The sequence below is a fragment of the Arctopsyche grandis genome, chromosome 7 (genome assembly GCF_051622035.1).
Source record: "Arctopsyche grandis isolate Sample6627 chromosome 7, ASM5162203v2, whole genome shotgun sequence".
In the NCBI taxonomy this organism is placed as follows: domain Eukaryota; kingdom Metazoa; phylum Arthropoda; class Insecta; order Trichoptera; family Hydropsychidae; genus Arctopsyche; species Arctopsyche grandis.
This window is the reverse complement of record NC_135361.1, coordinates 15,230,564-15,252,150: the sequence shown is the minus strand read 5'-3', so window position 1 is coordinate 15,252,150 and position 21,587 is coordinate 15,230,564. Positions and strand designations below refer to the sequence as shown.

The 21,587-nt window shown below is 33.5% G+C and overlaps 2 protein-coding genes across 2 annotated transcripts; one reads left to right on the top strand and one right to left on the bottom strand.

Annotated features, from left to right (window-relative positions):
- The first annotated feature begins 5,012 nt into the window (after positions 1-5,012).
- Positions 5,013-17,749, top strand: LOC143914537 (nuclear RNA export factor 1-like). The gene is made up of 11 exons (XM_077434800.1): positions 5,013-5,137; positions 5,251-5,526; positions 5,602-5,739; positions 5,903-6,146; positions 6,317-6,443; positions 6,517-6,733; positions 6,806-6,995; positions 7,421-7,572; positions 8,663-8,854; positions 17,174-17,289; positions 17,385-17,749. The coding sequence occupies exons 2-11, from the start codon at positions 5,278-5,280 to the stop codon at positions 17,455-17,457; spliced, it is 1,698 nt and encodes a 565-aa protein (XP_077290926.1). The 5' UTR covers positions 5,013-5,137; positions 5,251-5,277; the 3' UTR covers positions 17,458-17,749.
- smid (nuclear valosin-containing protein-like smid) lies at positions 10,021-13,207 on the bottom strand. Its single transcript, XM_077435409.1, has one exon. The coding sequence runs from the start codon at positions 13,110-13,112 to the stop codon at positions 10,443-10,445; it is 2,670 nt and encodes an 889-aa protein (XP_077291535.1). The 5' UTR covers positions 13,113-13,207; the 3' UTR covers positions 10,021-10,442.
- Positions 17,750-21,587: the final 3,838 nt, after the last annotated feature.

The following is a 21,587-nucleotide window of genomic DNA, read 5'->3' as shown; positions in this document are numbered from 1 at the left end:
GAATCGCTGCACAGTGTCCAACGTACATATATGTATATAAAATTGTTACTTTTTGGCCACAAATTGAAACATGGTGTTTGCAATTGTTCTTTTCTTTCCGTCTAAAATATTTATATTTCGAAAACTTTACGAATTGTTCTTTTGAATTAATTTCTTCGGAGCATCAAAGATGCGGCGACTATAATTGGTCTAAGATCCAACTAGGACTGACTGACCTATTGTGCCCCGACGAAACTATAAATTAAACCTGCTGTCATTCTCAATTAATTGAAATTTCATTACATTGACACCACGAATGTCGATCTTTTTTCTATAAATCTATTCATATGTTTTTTACACAAAAATCCAATTAATTTCTACAAAAATTGGTTGTCAATAATATAAAATATCTTCGATAGATTTAGTTTTTCTGGAAAATTCACCTGTTTTTTCAAGCTTGCATCTTTACAAACACTTTTTTATCCGGAATTCCTAACTGCCAATAAGAAATTTGCTACAGCTGTAAGCTGCTAATAATATAATATATCAGATTTCGTTTATTTAAACTTATTTAAATTTATTTTTAAATAATACATCGTTGTCAATTGGTGATGAACATGAGCATAATAGTTGAATGCATACAGAAGCCTCAGAATTCTTATTGCATTTACATTTTATACCAGGAAGGCCTTACAGGTAAACCCCAATGCACCTTCCTGGCCAATTACAAACAATGCAGCATTTTAATTACACAATCCGCTGAAATACGAGACACTGTAAAACTCGCAAATTAACGAGACATCTATGAATTGTACATAAATTTTATTGTACATTAATCATACTCAGATAGTGGTGATATAGTAGGTAGGAAGGTTTTTAGCCAATTTCAATCAGGAACCGTTTCAATAATGAAATCAGAGAAATTAGCAACTTCTGATAGGAAACGATCCACCTGGAGTCACAAATATCCAGATCTGACTAGCAGCACTACAGATATACTCAAAAAAATTCTTTTCAATCGAGGTCAGCTCATGGGATCGAACCCGGTGACTCTCGGTATTAGGCAGAAACTTAACGACCGAGCTATGCTGCTTATGTTTTAAAATTATTTAATACTTAATAACTACATATGTATAGTGAATAGTCCACAAACGGACTGAAGGCGCAGAGGCATATCTACGATGACTCCAGCTGTGATGGGCGTATCCTCATGTCAATGTTAATTCTTATTATTTTGACAAGTTTCCTCTCCATTTATTCAAATATGTTACCGATCGATGTGTAACCTTTGTCAATACAAAGATAAAATAAACTCCGGGGGCTGACATTTAGCCTGGATCGCCATAGCATAAATCAGACGAGTTAACGTTAAAACGTGTTAAATTTTCTAAAAAAAAAACACGTGCCGCGAACCACTCTGTCTGCTCCCGTGACAATTTCTTAAAAAAACTATGCTTTTTGTTCTCTTGCTTTGAACAATAATGGAGCGGTCTTTTGTTATTTGAAAAGCATCTTTCCAACGCCAATATTTGATATTCATGCACAATGTATGTATGTAGATCAGAGGTTCCCAACCTTTTTGGGAAATGAGCCGGTTCGTAATTTCGAAATCGATGGAGGGTCGGATGATAATAAAAAGTAATTATCATTCCATTGATTAAGAATATGCATCTGTCTTTCTTTTTTTCGACATCGTTTATATTGGGTCCCTAAAATTAAAAGTTACAATTTTAATTCATAAATTAATTTCAAAAGTTTTAACTCGATTATAATTAAATAAATATGTAATAAATTAAAGAGCAAAATTTACAATCATAATTTAATTATCAAAATTTTAATTGATACGTAAACGTTAAGAGTATGAAATAAAAAAATATACGAATGACTTCATACGAATATTAGATATTCCGATTGATTTGACACGGACTTAATTGATAAATTGGAAAATATAAAATGAATATTGATTGATTTCTGCAAGTGTAATAAAAGATTATAAAAAACGGGGATAAAATTATTTCAAATGGTAGAAATATAATGTTTATATAATAGAAAATTTTGGGTATACGCAGTATTCGGGTATACAAACTCTACAGATGCCGGATGTGTACATGGTGTGTGCGTTTTAAAAAAATAATATATGTATGTACGTAATTATATATTATATTGACTACTAGTCTTGTACCCGATGACTACAGACATGTATTTTGGACATTTTTCTATTAATGCTTAATTGATGATAAAATTCGGAATAGATGCTAATAGATGCTAAATTCGTAAAATATGCGAATAGATGCTAAAATAACAAACAAATGTGAAATTTGCAAAAAATTTATAAAATTAATAGACAATTTAGGAGGGTCTTCCTATCCCTTTGCCCATTTATTATGTGAAGAAATTGAGGGGACAAAACAGAGCTTGCAGTTTACCATAGACGGTGTTTTCCTGTCGAAACCAAGCAACTGCTTTTGTCTACTATGTACTGTAAACAAAAGAAGACAGTTGGAGCTGTGCATCCAAAAGGCTGCTCAAAAGAGCGTCTTAAAACTAGACTCACACTCAAGACTAAATGAGACAAATCTATTCCTCCAAACATTGAGTTAAACGCTATTCAATCCATCTGTGGCAGGTACAAAATCTAATATTTATGTTAAAGAAACAGTTTTATTTTTTAGAAACCTGCCATTGTTTAATGTATTAACAGAGGCTAAATGTTTGGAAGGATATCAGCACTTTTTTAGACAATTAATAGAAAATATAAAAAGTGAATCCACGCCGGATATATTGCTATTTTTGATGGCAACAAAAATTAAATATGAAGAGTTTGGTTGTGCAGCTCTAAAATCTATTTGGTGTCCCGTCAATAGTGTGGATGCTGAAAGGTATTTTAGTAAATACAATATAATTGTTACCGATCGTCGCATGAATCTCAAAAAATAATCTGTAGAAATATGCTCCATGTTGAGTTTTAATAAATTTTAATTGGTATTATATTTTTTGTCTTTGTATTTTTGTATTTTAATAAATATGTTTTATTTAAAAAAAAAATTATATACATATGTGCCAAAGACGTCAAAAACATTGCTACGACTCTGCCTGGAAGCCAAATTTTCAACCAAAACTGTGAAGGCAATAGTTTAAAATATCACAAGCAGGTCAAAAAAAATCGAGGACTAGTTCCAGGTTGATGACTCCTGAATTTTAGATAAATATAATAATAAACCACATATTCAGCTAAGAGTAATGATATATCAAAATATTTCCAAATTTTATATATTTCTTTAATAGTTTATAATGTTAACAGTTGGTCAAAATTAAATTAATTTAATCATATTAAACATTAAACTTTTATTCAGCCTATTGATTTATCATTATAAAAATAAAGTGAATTCCCTACACAATATTTGTCTAATTAAGTTTGTTGTTAATTTATTTACTTACTTTTATTAAATTTTAGAAACGAATATGAATATTTTCAATGCGGTTTATTTTTATTTTTCAATAAATAATCGCTTTTGATGTAGCCATTAAAGTTTAGTGCATAATAGGTTTGTCAGTGTGAGACTTGTCAATTAACCCTAGTTGACCTTATATCTCAGTAATAACTATAAAATCGCTCTGGCATTATTCATATGAAAGAATTACATGTGAGAAAATATACTTAAGCTGCAATGTAGTATGTTTAAAATCTACAAATAAATAATAACTAAAAATGAACATTAATATTTGAATATATATTAATTATTATCCATATACAGTATTTTTTGAAATTGGGGTGGAAATCTAAAAATAATACTTATATTCAATATATGATATATTTAAGTTTCTTTGGTTTATTTGATGAATTATATAATTTCTTATACCTATATATAATTACGCATTACTAAAACTACGGAAAGGTAACGAAAAAAATTCGGGTGTGACCAACCCATGACTTTATGTATGTATCTGAGGAATATAAGAAGGTTACAAAACAAAATTCGATATTGAACTGATGACTATGATAGCGATACAAATTGTATACAAAGAATTTGTAAACCGGAAGTAGTATTTTTTTTAAAAACAATATTTCATTATTTTATTTTGACTTTTTAAATTGTTTTAAGCTTCTTGATATTTAATGTGTATAATAAAAATAGTGATTTTAAGAAAAAATAAAAAAAAATTACTTAATTTAATGAACCGGAAGTGGGATTTTTTTCCTCGTAGAAAGGTCAAAAATGTTGTGCCACTACTCTGTCCGCACCCCTGAACGTATTAAGCTGAAAATTTATATTTCTATTCTATATGTACTAAATTAGAGCTGGTAGGGTTTTGGTTAGAATTCGTAAACCGGAAGTAGTATTTTTTTTAAAAACAATATTTCATTATTTTTTCATTATTTTATTTTGACCTTTTAAATTGTTTTAAGCTTCTTGATATTTATTGTGTATCATAAAAATAGTGATTTTAAGTTAAAATAAAAAAATAATTACTTTATTTAATGAACCGGAAGTGGGATTTTTTTCCTCGTAGAAAGGTCAAAAATGTTGTGCCCACTACTCTGTTCGCACCCCTGAACGTATTAAGCTGAAAATTTATATTTCTATCCTTTATGTACTAACTTAGAGCTGGTAGGATTTTGGTCAGAATTTGTAAACCGGAAGTAGTATTTTTTTTTTTAAACAATATTTCATTATTTTATTTTGACCTGTAAAATTATTTTTATTTTTTGGATATTTAATGAGTATAATACTGATAGTGATTTTTAGTAATAAAAAAAATTTGAACAAAATCTGACAACCGGAAGTAGAACTTTTGTTTTGTGCAAGTTTCCATAAATTTGCGCTCAATTTGTATCGCTATCATAGTCATCAGTTCAATATCGAATTTTGTTTTGTAACCTCCTTATATTCCTCAAATACATAGATAAAGTCATGGGTTGGTCACACCCGAATTATTTTTGTTATGAAATGTGTCTATAGACGATTTATCTTTATTTATTGGAACAATGTTCACAAAAATATTATTTTGTAGGTAAGGGTGATAATATTGCTGCTAGAGACAAAATTGCGTTCATAACCTATAAACGTCAAAACCGAATTTGACTTCGATTATATGTGCAATCTTTATTTTAGAATACATATGCTATTTACAACAATATCTATTGCTGTTTAACAATGTAATAAAATAATTTCTCAACATATACTGCTGAATTTTCGATTAGAAGCCAATTTTGAATCAATTGTATGGTAATAGTTTCCAAATCACAAATTTACAAATGTTGCTTTTCAGAACTCGCTGTAAGTGTTAGCTGCTAAAATGGCAAAAGATAAATTTGACGAATTCAATTTAAATTCCAACGAATTTGAAACTGATGAGAGATTCATTGTGACTATATCGTCCGAAAGTGACTTTGAAGACGTCGACGATGAAAGCAAAAATCCAACTAAGCAGTCGAGTGATAAGAATTTGAAAAAGTATTTGAAAATAAGTTCATTAGAAAACATCTCTTCAGATGAAGTTGAGCTTACATCTTCTGAAAATACAAGCAAATGGTATACATTATCTGTGAGTGCTGATAATTTTTTGTATTGTCTACATTATTTATGTGCATAAATACATTTATGCTATAACTTTTCACAGCTAAAATTACCCTTTGAAGTAATACAACAGATGGAATCTTATTCGAAAGCTAATAGGATCTCCGATCCTAAAGAAATCATTCTAGATACAATTTTAAAAAATGTTGAACCATTCCAATTCATACCGTACTTGTTCAGTGTAAGTAACATTTATTCATTTTTGTCGATAGTTGCTATTTCCATGTACCTTTCTATATGTATCATGTTATAAAAAGAACGAGAAATATGAAATAAAGTGGAAATCAATTAAAAAATAAAACATTTATTTAGTATGTAAAACTATGTTTAATATATAATTTCAGGAATACAAAGGCTTTTACAATTTTCATGTTTTTGATTGTGAGGATGCGTTAAATAAAATCGTGTCTCTGGATTACAAATGTACGTCTAAAGATATACCCAATTTAAATTTTAAATTAAAAATATCACCGTGTGACTTCAATCAACAAAAACCAAATATTAACTTTCTATTGAAGAAAATTCTTAAAAAAAGAATGGACTGGGAAAACAAGTCTCTTGACCTCAGCAGCTTTTCAAAAGACAAGTGTAAGCTACTTTAAAATACAATTTATATTATATTTTTCTTTTTCTTATGCCAAATTCATATTATTTATAGCCCGTGCGAATTTTGCTCTATCATGGGCAAGCCAAAACAATTTTTCATACTGCTGAAGGCATTTCTTGCTATTATTAAATTAATCTGATTTAATTTCCAGGTATTAAAAATACATTTTACATGCCCCTTTGGTATGTAGGCAACCAGACAGTGATATCTTCACGTATCGCTAAAATTATAAACCCGTCACTGATCCACGATTTGGACGTTTCTTACAATTCAATTTTGTACGTACTGATTGCAATCTCATATTATATCACTGTTGATTTACATTACACACAAGCTTATTTAATATTTCAGTGACTTTGAAGGCTTCAATATGGCTATCACATTCGGCAACATCAAAGTGCTGAATCTGTCGCACAATCAAATCTCACACATAAAAGAACTAGTACCGTTCAGAGGATTGAGTATACGAAAATTATTCCTGGAATTCAACCCAATTTGTCACAATTACATAATAAGACAAGAATATATATCATCCGTGAAATTGATATTTCCTACTATAAAAATATTGGTAGATTAAATACAATTTTTCCACATTTACAGTATGAATACTTTCCGTGATTAATAGACGAAATTCTTTCAGGATACACATGAAGTTTCAGAAAACACTCTACCAAAATCAATCCGCAACTTCACCGTAGACATTCGAAGCACACCTTTAATTGACAAATTTATGATGATATATTTTACTTTGTTCGATTCGGAAGAAAGAAGCTCAATGATGGATTTATATACGAGAAATGCAGTATTTTCTCTTAGTTGTTTGAAAACAGGTACGATAAATCTATTTCCAATGAATATTATTAATTTTATTTATAATGAGAAGAGATAGGAAACGAAATACGTGGGTAATAAGTATGACAAGGGTAGTGGATATAGTGAAGAGATTGAAATGGCAATGAGCGGGCCACGTAGCTATAGGAATGGAAGAAAAGTGGACAAAAGAAGTGCTAGAATGGTACCCGAGAGAATATAAAAGAGTGAAAGAAAGGCTGCAAGAAAGATAGGTAGACAAAATTAGAAAAATGTGTGGGTTAAGATGGATGAGAGTTGCGCAAAACAGAGACGAATGGGAGCGTGTTGGAGAAGACTTCAACCAGCAGTGGATGTTGAATGGCTGTAAATTATGATTATAAACTTTTGTTACAGATTTTTTAATCACTTAACAGATGAGAACTATATTATTGACATATTTCAGATTTAACATTCCATAAAAGATCACGGAATCTGCTAGATTCCAATACTGCAAATATTTACATCGGACCAAGAAGTATTATTGGTTATTTATGTTGGATTCCTCCTACGGAGCATATTCCTTTGAGTTTTTGTGTTGACGTACTTCATTACACAGTAAGTTACATATTAGCACCGTTTAATAGGATACAGTTCAAATCTGCAACCTTGAAAAATCAACTCGACGTCGCTTCCTCGATAACTTTTATATATTTATTATAATTTTATTCATCAAAGTCTTTTCAAAATACTAAATACATATGTATGTTACAGTCCAAGTCTACATTCCGTTTGTCCGTGAGCATACTAGTTTGTTCATACTTATATTTATATATATATTTAGCCAGCAGTTTGGCTCAATGGTAGCGTGTATGTTTAGCACCAAGTGATTATTGGGTTCGATTCCGCTATACTGCTGTTTAAACTTGGATATTTGTGACTCCAAGTCGATTGTTTCTTATCAGTTTGCCAATTTTATCTAATCATTGTTGAAACGGTCCCTCAAAATTAGCAAAAAAGTCATCCTAGCTGCTGTCACAAATCTTCTGTATTTAATGTATGTACAATTTGTAAAAATTATGTACAAATCTAAATCCATAGATGTCTCAATGGATTAATTATTTAATTGTTGATTTCGTGTTGTTCAGCTTCTAGAAATACAGTGATTTATGTAATAAAAATGCTGCATTGTTTGTAATGAATTGTCTAATAAGGCGCATTGGAGTCTTCCTAGTATATATGTAAAATAAAATAAAACACAAGAACCAATCTGGCCAGTTAGTATACACAAAAGAACAAATTATCAAACGAGTAAGTTTGTTCGTGCACAAACTATTAAGCACAAGTTTAAGTATTCTCAATCGTTTATCCCATTCTCTATGTATGTATGCTTACCCTGGGTTTCAATATTTAAAAAAAATAGCGGAAACAGGAATTATAGCAATGCTGTAATATGGTTGCCATAGGATTTCGCTTTTAAATACTGGACATTTTGACAGCTAAAAGTTTCATGTGACACCTGGTGAGTCTGTTTAAAGATTGACTGTTGACACTTGAACTAAAACCAATAGTTTTTGTATGAACAAACTATGCAGTATGATTATAAACAAACCGAAGTAAACACTTGGACTGTAACAAATATATTATATAACAACATCCAATTGCACAGCTTGTTGAATAGTTGGTTATTATTGTTTTTCATTTTCAGGAGAAATTTGCCACCGTTAGTATGACCGGCATGTTTGTATTGATGCCGAGTTTCCACAATGTAAAAAATTATCACTTCACGCGTCTCTTTACATTGGTTCATGACGGGGAGGAGTATAAAATTTCCAACGACATGTTAAATATTAGATCCATCCCTTTGAAAGATATACCGGTGGAATTACAGCCCGATATGGTAAGACATTGAATACATATTAAGGTACTTATAGGTTTTATGGGCGCAACTGAGCATTCAGTAAACACACTTACAATCGCACAAACAAATACATGGCAGTTACATGAATTTGATAGGCTCGCCTAGGATCCGGAGTAAATGATTTTCTGTGATGGTTTTTATTTTTCTATTAGACAGCTCCACATTTTAAATAATTCAAAATATTTAGTCAAAATTTGTCTATTCATCAAAAAGGATGCATTATAGTTTTTACATTATAATGCAGTGGTCAGCACGCAAGGAACACTAAAAATTTCAGTCACTATGAAAACCAATCCTGGCTTTCCCTAATAATAATAGCAATAATTTTAGTGTATTACTGAGGAATACCTAAAATATGAACTAAAATATTTAGTACATTTAGAGATATTCACATAATTATAGTAAATGTCGACGGAACGGAAAGGATAAAAAAATTACTTGTCACAAATAAAAACAATCAGGGCCGGCTTAAAGGTACAGCAGACTAGGCACATGCTTAGGGGCACCCCCATTTTTCTGTTTTTGATTATTAAATTGAAAAAATAATTTGGCTTTCTTTGAACTTAAAAAACATTCTATATTCAACTTAATTGTTCTACACGAAGTAACCATACTAATTGTAAAATATTATAATTTACAAGGAACGCAGGAAGTTGACTGTCAAATATCAACGACTCGTGAATAAAACTTGTAAAACAGAAAACTGTACAAATGGTAATTTAAAATTGTATTTATATAAAGTACCGCTGTATGTATAATATATACATATATCAGGGATGGATTTGCTTCACGAAATTAAATATCTTAACTAATCATATTCGAAAGAAGAATGTTACTCTATAAAATTCTTCAATTCATTGTTGAATATAAATTAATGTCTTCATTACCGAATTTATTTTTAGCTATACGTATTTTATTCATTTTTATACACGCATTAAAACGTGCCTATTTTTAATAAAAAAATTATATTTTTGTCTTAATATAATTTTTCTTTAACATAAGATTTCAAGAACTTTCATGAAATTTATTGTTTAAAAATTTAAAGGGTGGGGGGGGGGGGGCTGAAGCCAATCTGCCTAGGGGGCCATATAACCAATAAGTACCCATATTAAAGGTGTGATAGAACAAAAACATGATCTGCTATTTAAATCAGTTTAATTGCAATCAACTGTGAAATTAAATTAAAAATATATAATAATATATATAAGAAACAATTGTCAGCGTATGTAGAGTACATAAAAAAAATTATATCTAAAATTTTCATACAAAAATATATCTTGCATTTACTTTACAGTTGAATGTATGTATTGGTAGTACAATATTTTGAAAATATTCATATAGAATCATAAAAACAAATTAAATTCATAACATAATTATAAATTCGAAAATAATAATCAATCGGTGGAGCAAATAAACAAATGTCTGAATCAACGTTTACAATACAAAATAGATTCTTGAAATATTCATATTATTATAATCATAATAATGCACCTAAGCATCCACGAGACTAGATCTACTAAGCATTATTTTTGATTTTTCAGTCTTTGAATATACATCCGTTTGATATTTATACTGTATCCATTGATTCCGTGGTGTCCATCTCAACGTCAGTCTTCTCGTCCCCCACCGAATATCTTAGACGTAACTTATCGTACTGATGTTGTTCTTTCGAAGAGACGGACGGCTTGAGTTTCGACAACGCCACTTGGAAATGATTCGCCGATACCGACAGCGGTCCATTTTGAGTATTACCTAGTATAAAGTCAGTGAGGCATTGAGTGGCGGCTTGCCGCACCAAACCGGCGAGATCGGCACCGGTATATCCATCAGTTGCTTTAGCTATCACCTCCAAATCTACGTCGGAATTCAAAAGAGGCTTCGTACCCTTCTTCGTTATAGCTTTGAGAATGTCTACTCTGTCGTGATAGAGAGGCATTCCAACGAAAATCGTTCTGTCTAGTCTTCCCGGCCTCAAAACCGCCGGATCTATAATGTCAGGTCTGTTCGTAGCTGCCAAGATGAATACGCCTTCTCTACCTTCAACTCCATCCATCTCCGTCAGCAATTGATTGACAACACGTGTCGCCCCGCTCGAGTCGTTGTTCAAGCGCTTCGGGCATAAGGAATCGAATTCGTCGAAGAAAATAACACAAGGTGCTGAATTTTTAGCTCTTTGAAAGCAAGTCCGTACAGCACGCTCACTTTCACCAACGTACATGTTTAACAATTCAGGGCCTTTAACCGATATGAAGTTTATACCAGCTTCGTTCGCTATCGCTTTAGCTAATAGAGTTTTACCACATCCAGGCGGTCCACACAGTAATACTCCGCTGGGTACCGAAAGACCTAGAGATTCTAATTCTTGAGGATATTTCACCGGAGCTAATACGGCCAGTTGTAAATCTCGTCTCACGTCGGATAGAGATCCGATGTCGTCCCAAGTGACGTCAGGCACGGTGGCGAAGCCTTCCCTGATGGCACATGGTTTTGTACTTTTTAAGGCATTGATCAAATCGTCTTGTACTATTTTCATATTGGATAATTGCTCCGATGTGAAAGGTTGCACGTCGTCTATATATTTCTGTAAATCGTCATATTTCGCCAGCGGTTCTTGTACGACATTATTTTCAACCTTAACTTCGGAGCATTTGGTATCAGAAGAGTTTCCTTGGATTGCGTTCTGTTCCGTTACAATTGTAGTTTCGATGATACCATTTTGTTCTTTGGGATCGATCGGGTCCAATATCGGCAAAGAATTCGTCGTTTCGGGTATTTTATCTTCGACTTCGACGGCCGGTATTATACCGTTACCATTTTCAACGACGGTAACATTTACAATCTCCTCTTCTAGCTTTGCATCCTCGTCGACCTTAAAATCAGGATTCTCTTGCAGATATTTAAACACTCTCTTTATGGCCAGCGTGCACGACTTATTAACCAGCGCTTGCAAATCGGCACCGACATATCCGGGCGTTAGTTGTGAAACGGCACTCAAATCCACACTAGGATCGAGGTTTAGTTTCCGGCAAAGTATCTGCAAAATGTCTTTCCTCGCAGGCGCCGTTGGAATACCGAGCGGTATCTCTTGCTCCAGCCTACCGGCACGACGCAGACCCGGATCTAAAGCATCTGGATTATTCGTAGCTGCCAATAACAATACCTGCGCATTCTTATCGTCCAAACTATCAATACTCGACAGCAACTGAGCGACCATTCTCCGCTCCATATCCTTTTGCGCGTTGATTCTATTACCACAAATGGAATCTATCTCGTCGATGAACAGTATGCATGGAGCGAGTGCTATCGCTTTGTCGAAAGCGTCCCGTATTAGCTTTTCCGACTCTCCGGACATACCCCCGACCAATTCAGTAGCAATCATCGACATGATTGGCAAATTCAACCTTCCGGCTATAGCATTCGCTAGGAGAGTTTTTCCGGATCCGGGCGGGCCGTGTAAAAGAGCACCTCTCGGTGCTTTCACGCCGAGCGTAGCGTAGACTTCCGGATGCTTCATATGCAGTACGAGGTCGCATATTTGCTCCGTTATGTTTTCAATACCGCCGATGTCGTCAAAGGTGACTTTGGTCATGCATTTTTCGCGTTCCAGATCCATATTGGGTTTGTTGTTTTTGTGTGGGGTCGATACGATTTTTTTTGATAATTTTCTTTTTCTCGGTCGTTCCAAGTCGGATTGATCGTCGATTGTTGGGAAGGGTGCGGGTGGTGGTGGTGGTGGAGGCAACGGTGAGTCTGGAGGACCGTCTGTAGCTTCAATGGTGACTTGATCGTTGAGCTTGAGCGTTTTGGGGATTGGAGCAGTGCCGGTGGGAGCATCGGAACCCTCGTCGCTGCTTATGTCGATGAGCTCATCGCCGTCCCCGTCACCGTCCCTGTCCCTTTGGGCGGGGGCCGGTCTTTTTTTGGCGCGATACATCTGCCCTAGGCGATCGTCCTGCTCGGCGTCCCCGTCGTCGAGGAGTTCCAAGTCGTCCGAGTCCCCGGAGTCGGGGGAAGACTCGTCCAAGCCATAGCTGTGCAGGACAACGTTGTAGGCTGCCTCTACGGCTTGGTAGAAGGCGTGCTCGGGTTTGTGGGTGTACTCCCTGTACCTGTCGCGAAGGGCCCTGGCCATGAGGGCCACGTCCACGAAGGTCTTGTCCACATTGTCGGCGAGGTACTTCTTGACGCGGGGTACGAGGAGGGGGTCGGCGGGGGGGCGGATCCGCTTCCGTCCCATGTTTCCTTCTCGGTCTGTCGTTTCGCTCGTCTCTTTATGTAGCTTCAGTAACCTGAAGCCGCGACCAACGCGGTTGACAGGTGCGCGTTACCGCCAATGATACGCAGAATCGCGAACGGCTGTCACACAGTGTGTGCGTGTTCGCGAACACCGAACGCGCCACGTGCTCGCAAAATTTCGACTGTTTGTTTATTGGGTAATTGGATTATTAGTCACATTGCGGTGGTCACAAATACAATTGCTGCCATGAAAATTGCGAATGCGGAATATTTATTTTGATGGACTTTTCGGCTGCCAGATGTTCCGTTATAGAGATTTTAGTGACTTTTGGGGGAGCGCTTTGTGACCAATAATCACCGAACCGTTTATTGAATATGGCTATTATATGTTTTTTATCAAGACTGTGGAGTCGTTAAAAATTCGAGCGTCTCCAACTCCGGTTTTGCATTTAAATTGCATCTGTTATTTTTATTTATTTCTACATACATTTGTTTATAAGTTATTACTTTAAAAATGCATTTACAACCTTTGAACAATACACGGCCCCCTCAGACTCCGGTGACTAGTTATTACCTAAGTATTTTGATGATTATATAATAAGGAATAGAGATAAACATAGTTTTTATACTAGAAATAAGGACAAACTAGTTGTAAGTAGAGTAAGAAAGAATAAGACGGCTGGGGGTGTTTTTCACAGGGGTGTGCTCATGTATAATGCCCTCCCTGAGTGCGTCAGGTCTGCTAAAAACATGGATGCATTCCTGCGAGGTGCGAAGAGACACCTCTGTGAGGGACAGTACATAGTACAGTTAATTATAAATTTTAGAGTTAAGTATAATAATTAAGATGTATTTTTAAATTAGCTTGATAGCTAAAATATATATAAATAAATAAATACATACATATATACAGTGGCGGACTGAGACTGAAATCAGTGCATGCCAGGAGTCAAAGGGGGCCCACCCAGGGTTAAAAAAATTGTCCCCCCCCCCCCATATAACAGAATTTTCTTCTTTCCATCACGCTAAAAATCAAGGGTAAAAAATAAATAAAATTTTCAAAAATTTAGGTACAAGAAAAATGGCAAAAGCAAAATAGATCCATAAATTACATTGTACATATATTTCGTATTAGCCCTTGTTCTAGGTAAATAGAATGCATCATAAAATAATGCGGCATAAAAGCGGCTTTAGCTCTCGGTAGAAAACAATCAAGGACGTCATTTCAGCTTTTTCTTGGGGGGGGGGCAGGCAAAGATTGGTCAAATTGAATTTTTTTTTAAAAAATCTTTTTTATTTCGGAATAAAAATGGAAAATATTCTTTGCACTTTTTCTCATGAAAAAAATAAGCTTATTTTTGAAAAAATATTATTTAAAAAGCCAAAAAAGCGCCACAGGCGAAAATTTTTTTCCAAAAATCTTGTATATACATATGTAACGTAATGACAATAAATAAAGTTTTGTGATCATGCGGAAATTCGAACTCGGAATCGATCACTGATCACGTTTACATAATATAGAAAAATGTGTGTGTTTCTGTGGGTCTTTTTATTTTTTTATATATTGTATATATCAAATTATTTTTATCTCAACCGGAAGTAGTACTTTTATCTTATAAGATCGAGGTATTTTTATGTTTTTCTCGGAAACTTTTTGGCGTATCGAACTGACATTTCATATCTAGAATTATAAACCTAATGCCAAGTTATGTATATATAAAATTTCGTGAACACCGTTTTCGTTTTTGAGACAAAATAAAGTTAAGGGGACCTTTCTAACGATTTGCTCCATTGGATGAACAATTTCTAAGAATTTTACCCAAGGTATACCACATAAAAACCAAAATATACTTGCTTCGAAATAATAAAATCTTTTGTTTTCAAAGCACATAGCAGCCATTATTTTATTGGTTACCCAAATTATTTTATTAGTTACATACATAAGAAAAAAAACGTAGCATTCATAGATCCATAGTATCTCATTAATCATTAAATTCATAATATTTTATAAATTTACACTATACCTTAATTTAGGGGGGCGAGTGCCCCCCTACGCCCCCCCTTAAATGACGTCCCTGAAAACAATGATTAATATTTTCAATTAATGTTAATCGAAAATCGGGGTTTTGGGGAGGGGGCACCTATCCTATATTTCTATATACATGGATGTGTCTAGATTAGGAATAGATTTTATATTCGGAAACTGTTTAAAATTGTGTATTTAAATCTTACTATATCGTCGAAGTATAATCAAAAGTTATTTTGAAAGTATGAAGTAAATTTAAATCGCTGGTTGATGATAAATCGTCCTATCAAAATTGTTTTAAGCAATTCAGTTTATATTATTCACGGAAATTTGTTTATTCCCATTTTTATTTCAGTAGGTAGTTGATACATAGGTATTGGTATATACATAATATTGAGGTTGGAAATGGGCCCGGCAAAAGGGCCCACGCAAATGTTGAAACATCCATTTCGAGCCTAATAAAAATAGTTAACCGATCCTTGTTCTGTTAAAGCAGGTATTAGTTGTTTGTGTATATCGTAAGAATTTTGTTTTGTTGAAATACCCAAACTTTAGGTCCCAAAGTGCAATATCTTATAAATTTTTACACACATGAAATAGTTACAAAGTTATTTAATTTTTCTGAGGGCCCATATTTTCTAACAGATATTGGGGCCCACATGCCATCGGGCATGTTCGCTTGTATGGCCAGTCCGCCACTGCATATATACAAGTATACCAGGACGGCCTAATGGCTACGTCCACACTACCGATATCTACACCCGATATTTACGAATTTTTCCATAACCAGTTCCTAAATAGCAACCACAGGTTGCAATATGGGAACTGGATATGGAAAATTCGAAAATATCGGGTGTAGATATCGGTAGTGTGGACGTAACCAATAGGTAAACCCCAATGTACCTTCCTGGTCAATTACAAACAATGCAGCATTTTTATGCTGAATTACGAGACACTGAAAACTTGAAATTAACCCTCCCTTACATTGTTAAAAAATACATTTATACATTTCTACGTATGATTTAAAGGCGGCAGCGATAAGTCATGTTTTGACTGTTCGCTTGATGAATCAATGCGAGAGAAAGAGACAGCTATATTTTCGTAAGCTATTGTTTTCGTCGCTTTTGGCGCGTGGCTATTGAGTCATCCGGTCGCCTGTTGGACTTACCTATGTGCGTTTGCATGTTGATGCTTGTCGTTATTTTTTAATAAAAAAAATAGTCAAAAACATGCTATAAGACTAAAACTTTTTTATATCGATGTATAAAATGATTAATAAGATATATATTGAACCCATTTGTATTGAGAAAAGCTGTATTTTGATTCAAAAATACTGGAGTCTTACTCGACCCCGGTTCGGGACACTCATTCGATCTCGACGCTCCGTCCTTCAAAGGTTAACGAGACATCTATTAATTTGTACATAATTTTTTATTGTACATTAATCATATAATGTTGACAAATAGGGAGGTTTTTAACCAATTTAATCAGGAACCGTTCCAACAATGAAATCAGAAAAATTGGCTAATATGTATATGTATGTTATAGACTTACAGTCGAAGTGTATTTTCAGTTGTAATATATTCCAACTAGCGTTTTAGGTGTTCCGCTGTGAATCATCAATTCTCGTTAAATGAACTCTCCGTTTCTATACTTGTCTCGTCAGCTTCGTACTAGGATAATTATAGTAATCATTTCAGAAACATTTCCAATACCTCTACTATGTTACAACTTATCCGACTTTTATTTCAATATTTAGAAAATGCAAATTGATTATTTTAAATATAATTATTATTATTAGATTTGTTTATGTTTTAATCAAGAACCTCTTTCCCATTTTATTATATTTATAAAATTATTAATAGAACGTTAATAATTGTATACAAACGTTAAATCAACAAAATTTTGAAGACAATTTTAAAACCTTGTATGTATTTTGAAAATAAAATCTCATTTTCGTAGATCATGTAGTTAGTTTTTCTAGTTGATGACTGCAATTAAATTTTCTCGGTTTTAATTTTTGTTCAATCTTACAGAAAAAGGAAAACCAGCTAAGTTTAACGCCAACTGAAGATCTGACTGAAAACACTAAGGATGATTTAGTTAATATGTTTGTACGACTGACCAAACTCAATAAAAGGGATGCTCTCCAGTAAGTATTTTGTGATTGTTTTCCACTCTTAAATGCTTTTTAATTTTTAAATATGAATACATGTAATTAAAATTTTATTTAACTTGTCATTTCAGTTGCTTAGCATCAACAAAATGGAATTTCCGTGATGCAACCGAAGCCGCTATTCGAATTTTGAGAAATAATTGACTACTACTATTAATAAATTTTTAATTTTTTTCCATATGTAATGTGTTTATATCTACATAAGTAAAATAATTCAGGTACCCGACTAAAGACAACCCAACACAATCGACATAATCATTTCCTGACAAACATTATGAAGATTTCAATAGCATGTTTTAAAAGTTATTACATGTGTATTTTATTATTGCTTAAATGACCTTATTTTTTACTGAAAACTTCTACTGATATTTAATTGAGAGAGTGTTTTCTGGTATACATATGTGTTTTATAATAAAACGAATTTTTTATACTATATATATGTTGTTTTATTTTAAAAATTAGTATTTAAACTTATAACCACAGTAAAATGAGACTTTATAAAATTTTTGAGACGAAAATCACATGCATATTAGCATGTCTCTTATAATGACATCTGCTTTTAGTCAATAATATTTAACCAGATTGTAAAATATTTTACTCAATAGTTGTAAGATTTATAATAAAATTTAATGTTAGAGTTTTGAAATTTTTCTCGCCGAAGAGTAAAATTATACATATAAACAAATAAAATTATAAATATATATGTATACATAGTGTTCTTATCTCACGAGGGCGTATCTTTGAATATTCTATTGAGAAAGTTTTAATTATATAAGTCCTATACTATATGAAACAACAAAAGATGCACATTAGAACTGTATTTGTGACACTAAGCAACAAAAAGTCACGTTTTTTACTTGCCGAAGCAGAGACTAATCAATCTTTATTAATTTTGGCCCACTGAATTCGAATATGACAAGTGTTGCTTTCTTCTTGTTTATGGGATATGATAATATAATAGTATATCTAGTAGTGCTGTGCCAAAAGTGAGTATTGGAAATAATAGTCACATGTTTTTTCTATTGATTGTGATTTTTATTGCTTTACAATGTGTAACCAGCAGTGTGAACTAGTGGTATATATTAGCATATATGCTTTCGAACATAGTGGCCACGGGTTTAAGACCAGAACTTGGTTTGTGATTTCAGGTCGATCGTTTCCTATCAGAGTTTGCCAATTTATCTGATTTTCATTGAAACAGTTCCAAAAAATTGGCTACCTTTACCCATTTCTCGCAATTTTTGGGTTTTCCAGCATCTCGAATTTCGCTGATTCGTATAAAAATACTGCAAACTTGTCCATAAGTCTCGCAAATTTAGAATTTTTCAGCATATCAAAATTTGATGATTTATAGAAAATTTGCCAAAAAATATTTATCAATAGATGTCTCTATGATGCTTTGTTAAAATTATTCTAACAATTGTATGTATATCGATGTTTGTAATTGGCCAGGAAGGCGCACTGGGGTTTACCTGTTAGGCCTTTCTTTATATATGTATATTAGCCAACAGCATAGCTCGGTCGTTAAGCTTCTGCCTAACACCGAGAGGCGCCGGGTTCGATCCCACGAGCTGACCTCGATTGAAAAGAATTTTTCTGAGTATATCTGTAGTGCTGCTGGTCAGACCTGGATATTTGTGACTCCAGGTCGATCGTTTCCTATCAGAGTTTGCCAATTTCTCTGATTTTATTGTTGAAACGGTTCCCGTTTAAAATTGGCTAAAAATCTTCCTACATACAATGTCACCACTATTTGAGTATGATTAATGTACAATGAAATGTATGTACAATTCATAGACGTCTCGTTAATTTGCAAATTTTTCAGTGTCTCGTAATTCAGCGACTTGTGTAATAAAAATGCTGCATTTTTTGTAATTGGCCAGGAAGGCGCATTGGGGTTTACCTGTAAGGCCTACCTGGCATAAAAAATAATAAAAAAATATATTTTAAAACAATAAAAAACCAAGATTTTACGAGGGAAGAACATGCGATATATTATAGATACAAACATATTATATGTATATCAAATGCTCAGATGTAAATGCAGCATTAGACATGTACGTATGTACATATGTATGTATTTAAATCTCTTTTTTTTTTGATTTTTAAATGCTTTTTATTATTACGAAATTATGTTCACAATACATCTTACATCTATTTTAATAGCTACTGATCTACTGATCATTTTCTATTTTACAATTTAATTTAATTTGGTTTGTAGTCATAGTATTATAGTATTATTCCAATGTTAATGTACAGCATAATAGGAAAAAGAGCTCAAAAACCTATTTACAATTCTTATAAATAGTCATAATTAGTCAACGGAGCCTGAGGGGGCCGTGTATTGTTCAAAGGTTGTAAATGCATTGTTAAAGGTTTGCCGAACAATGGATAGCACTGTGACTATCCTACCTCTAGTCATAATACATATGTAATATTAGTTAAAGACTCTCTAAGTCGTAGAAGTCGTTTAAATCTCATAAATAGTTATAGTGTTTTAGAAACTAGCAAATCCATCACAACCTACAGATTTAATAGATAGTGTATGAACGTGATGGAATTAGTTTTGAATAATAGATGTGGTAGTTAAATTAGATTGGTAGATTTGCAAGCAGGCGTTGCCATTGTTTCTGTTGATAATAATAGTTCAGAGTCATTGTTATCCACGTAAGACGACACAATGGACGCGGTCCTTTGTCCGTCATCCATCTCAATATGAAACCTTATCTGTTTACAAAGAACTCTGAGACAGGGGTAACTTTTATTGTGAAATGTAATTTTGGACCGAGATGAGGGGTTGAGGATCTCCCATGCCTTCCCTTCCGTGACGGTCACGTTTGGGTAGCCCTGCGTTATTTTCGTCGAATTTGTCAGATAGGATGGTTGCACAGCTTTTCGCATAGAAGTGTGCACATATAATAAATAGTAGGTATATGTTTGATATTTAATAAAAATGTCTTCGGCGCAGTTTTTACAGTGGATGTTCCCTTTGATCAATGTTCACCAGCTTGAAAAGCCGCTATCGAACCGTAATATTAGAGGATGGCTACATGGTTACGTACATATGTATTCATTTCATATTGAAAATATTATATTTGGACGCAAACTTTGATACCTTGTTATACTCGCACGTTCGCCGAACGTCCTACTTTTAGAAAGAATAATCCTTTTTACTTCGAGTGGCACTGTTTTTCAAGCTCTGTCGTCATTTATTTTTCAACCCGGAAAATTCGCTCTTCCTCAGCTTGTCAACCAATAAGCCTACTCGGAAACATAATACACGGCGTCTAAAGAGTGTCAACACTTGCGACATAACACAGAATTTTTACTTTGTGTTTCATAAGTTGCCATAACATAATATTGTATTACATATCCACCCAACCACCGAGCCAGCAGCTTGTCCCCGGATTCGATCCCGTGAGTTGACTTCGATTGAATGGAATTTATACTGAGTATATAATATGTAATGCTGCTGATCAGACTTGGATATTTGTGATTCCAGGTCGATCGTTTCCTATCGGAGTCTGCCAATTTATCTGATTTTGTTGTTCAAACCAGAGAAATGTAATAATAATAGAAGGTCTCTTACGAATAAATAATTGTTGTCAATATTACGTAGTCTCTATAAATACGCTACAACGCACGGAATACAATCGGATCAATTTACTTATAAAAATGTAACCCACGTTGTTTATTGTGTGTTTTTGAATGCAATATAAACAAACAGATAAGTTTTTATCTGACATATGTCGAGCACCAAGCATCAAATACGACTGATGCTAAAATTATTTAGGATTGTCTGTGGACAATCGTCATTTGACAACAATATGACGCCTAAAGCCACTTCTATTGATATTACATTTCTCTGGTTGAAACGGTTCCTCCATTAAATTGACTAAAAACTATCCTACCTATTATTTGAGTATGATTTATGTACAAGTTTACAAGTACAATAAAAATGATGTATATTGATTGTATTGTATCTGTATAAGTGCACTCGTCGCTTTGGAGTGATCTGTAGGTACATAAAGGCGAGTATTCATGTTCTATGAAATAAAATGAAATATAATATATATGTACATATATGTATTTTAGAATCCATAATATATATGTACTTACGAGATGTATGTTACAATGATTTCAAACTAGCGTAGTCTATATTTACATATGTAGGTATGTACATAGCCACAGCGTAGTGCACTGGTAGATCTATTACATACCAGTAGAGGGGTAGTGGGTTCAAATCCCGGCCAAATACGCCGCTGGCGAAATCT

What these genes read in the sequence shown, in the direction of transcription:
- LOC143914537 (XM_077434800.1), top strand. Translation starts at nt 5,278, where the DNA reads ATGGCAAAAGATAAATTTGACGAATTCAATTTAAATTCCAACGAATTT. An exon ending in TCATACCGTACTTGTTCAGT is followed by an intron (nt 5,740 to 5,902) that starts GTAAGTAACATT and finishes ATATAATTTCAG; the next exon opens with GAATACAAAGGCTTTTACAA. An exon ending in GTTTCTTACAATTCAATTTT is followed by an intron (nt 6,444 to 6,516) that starts GTACGTACTGAT and finishes TTAATATTTCAG; the next exon opens with TGACTTTGAAGGCTTCAATA.
- smid (XM_077435409.1), bottom strand. Translation starts at nt 13,112, where the DNA reads ATGGGACGGAAGCGGATCCGCCCCCCCGCCGACCCCCTCCTCGTACCC.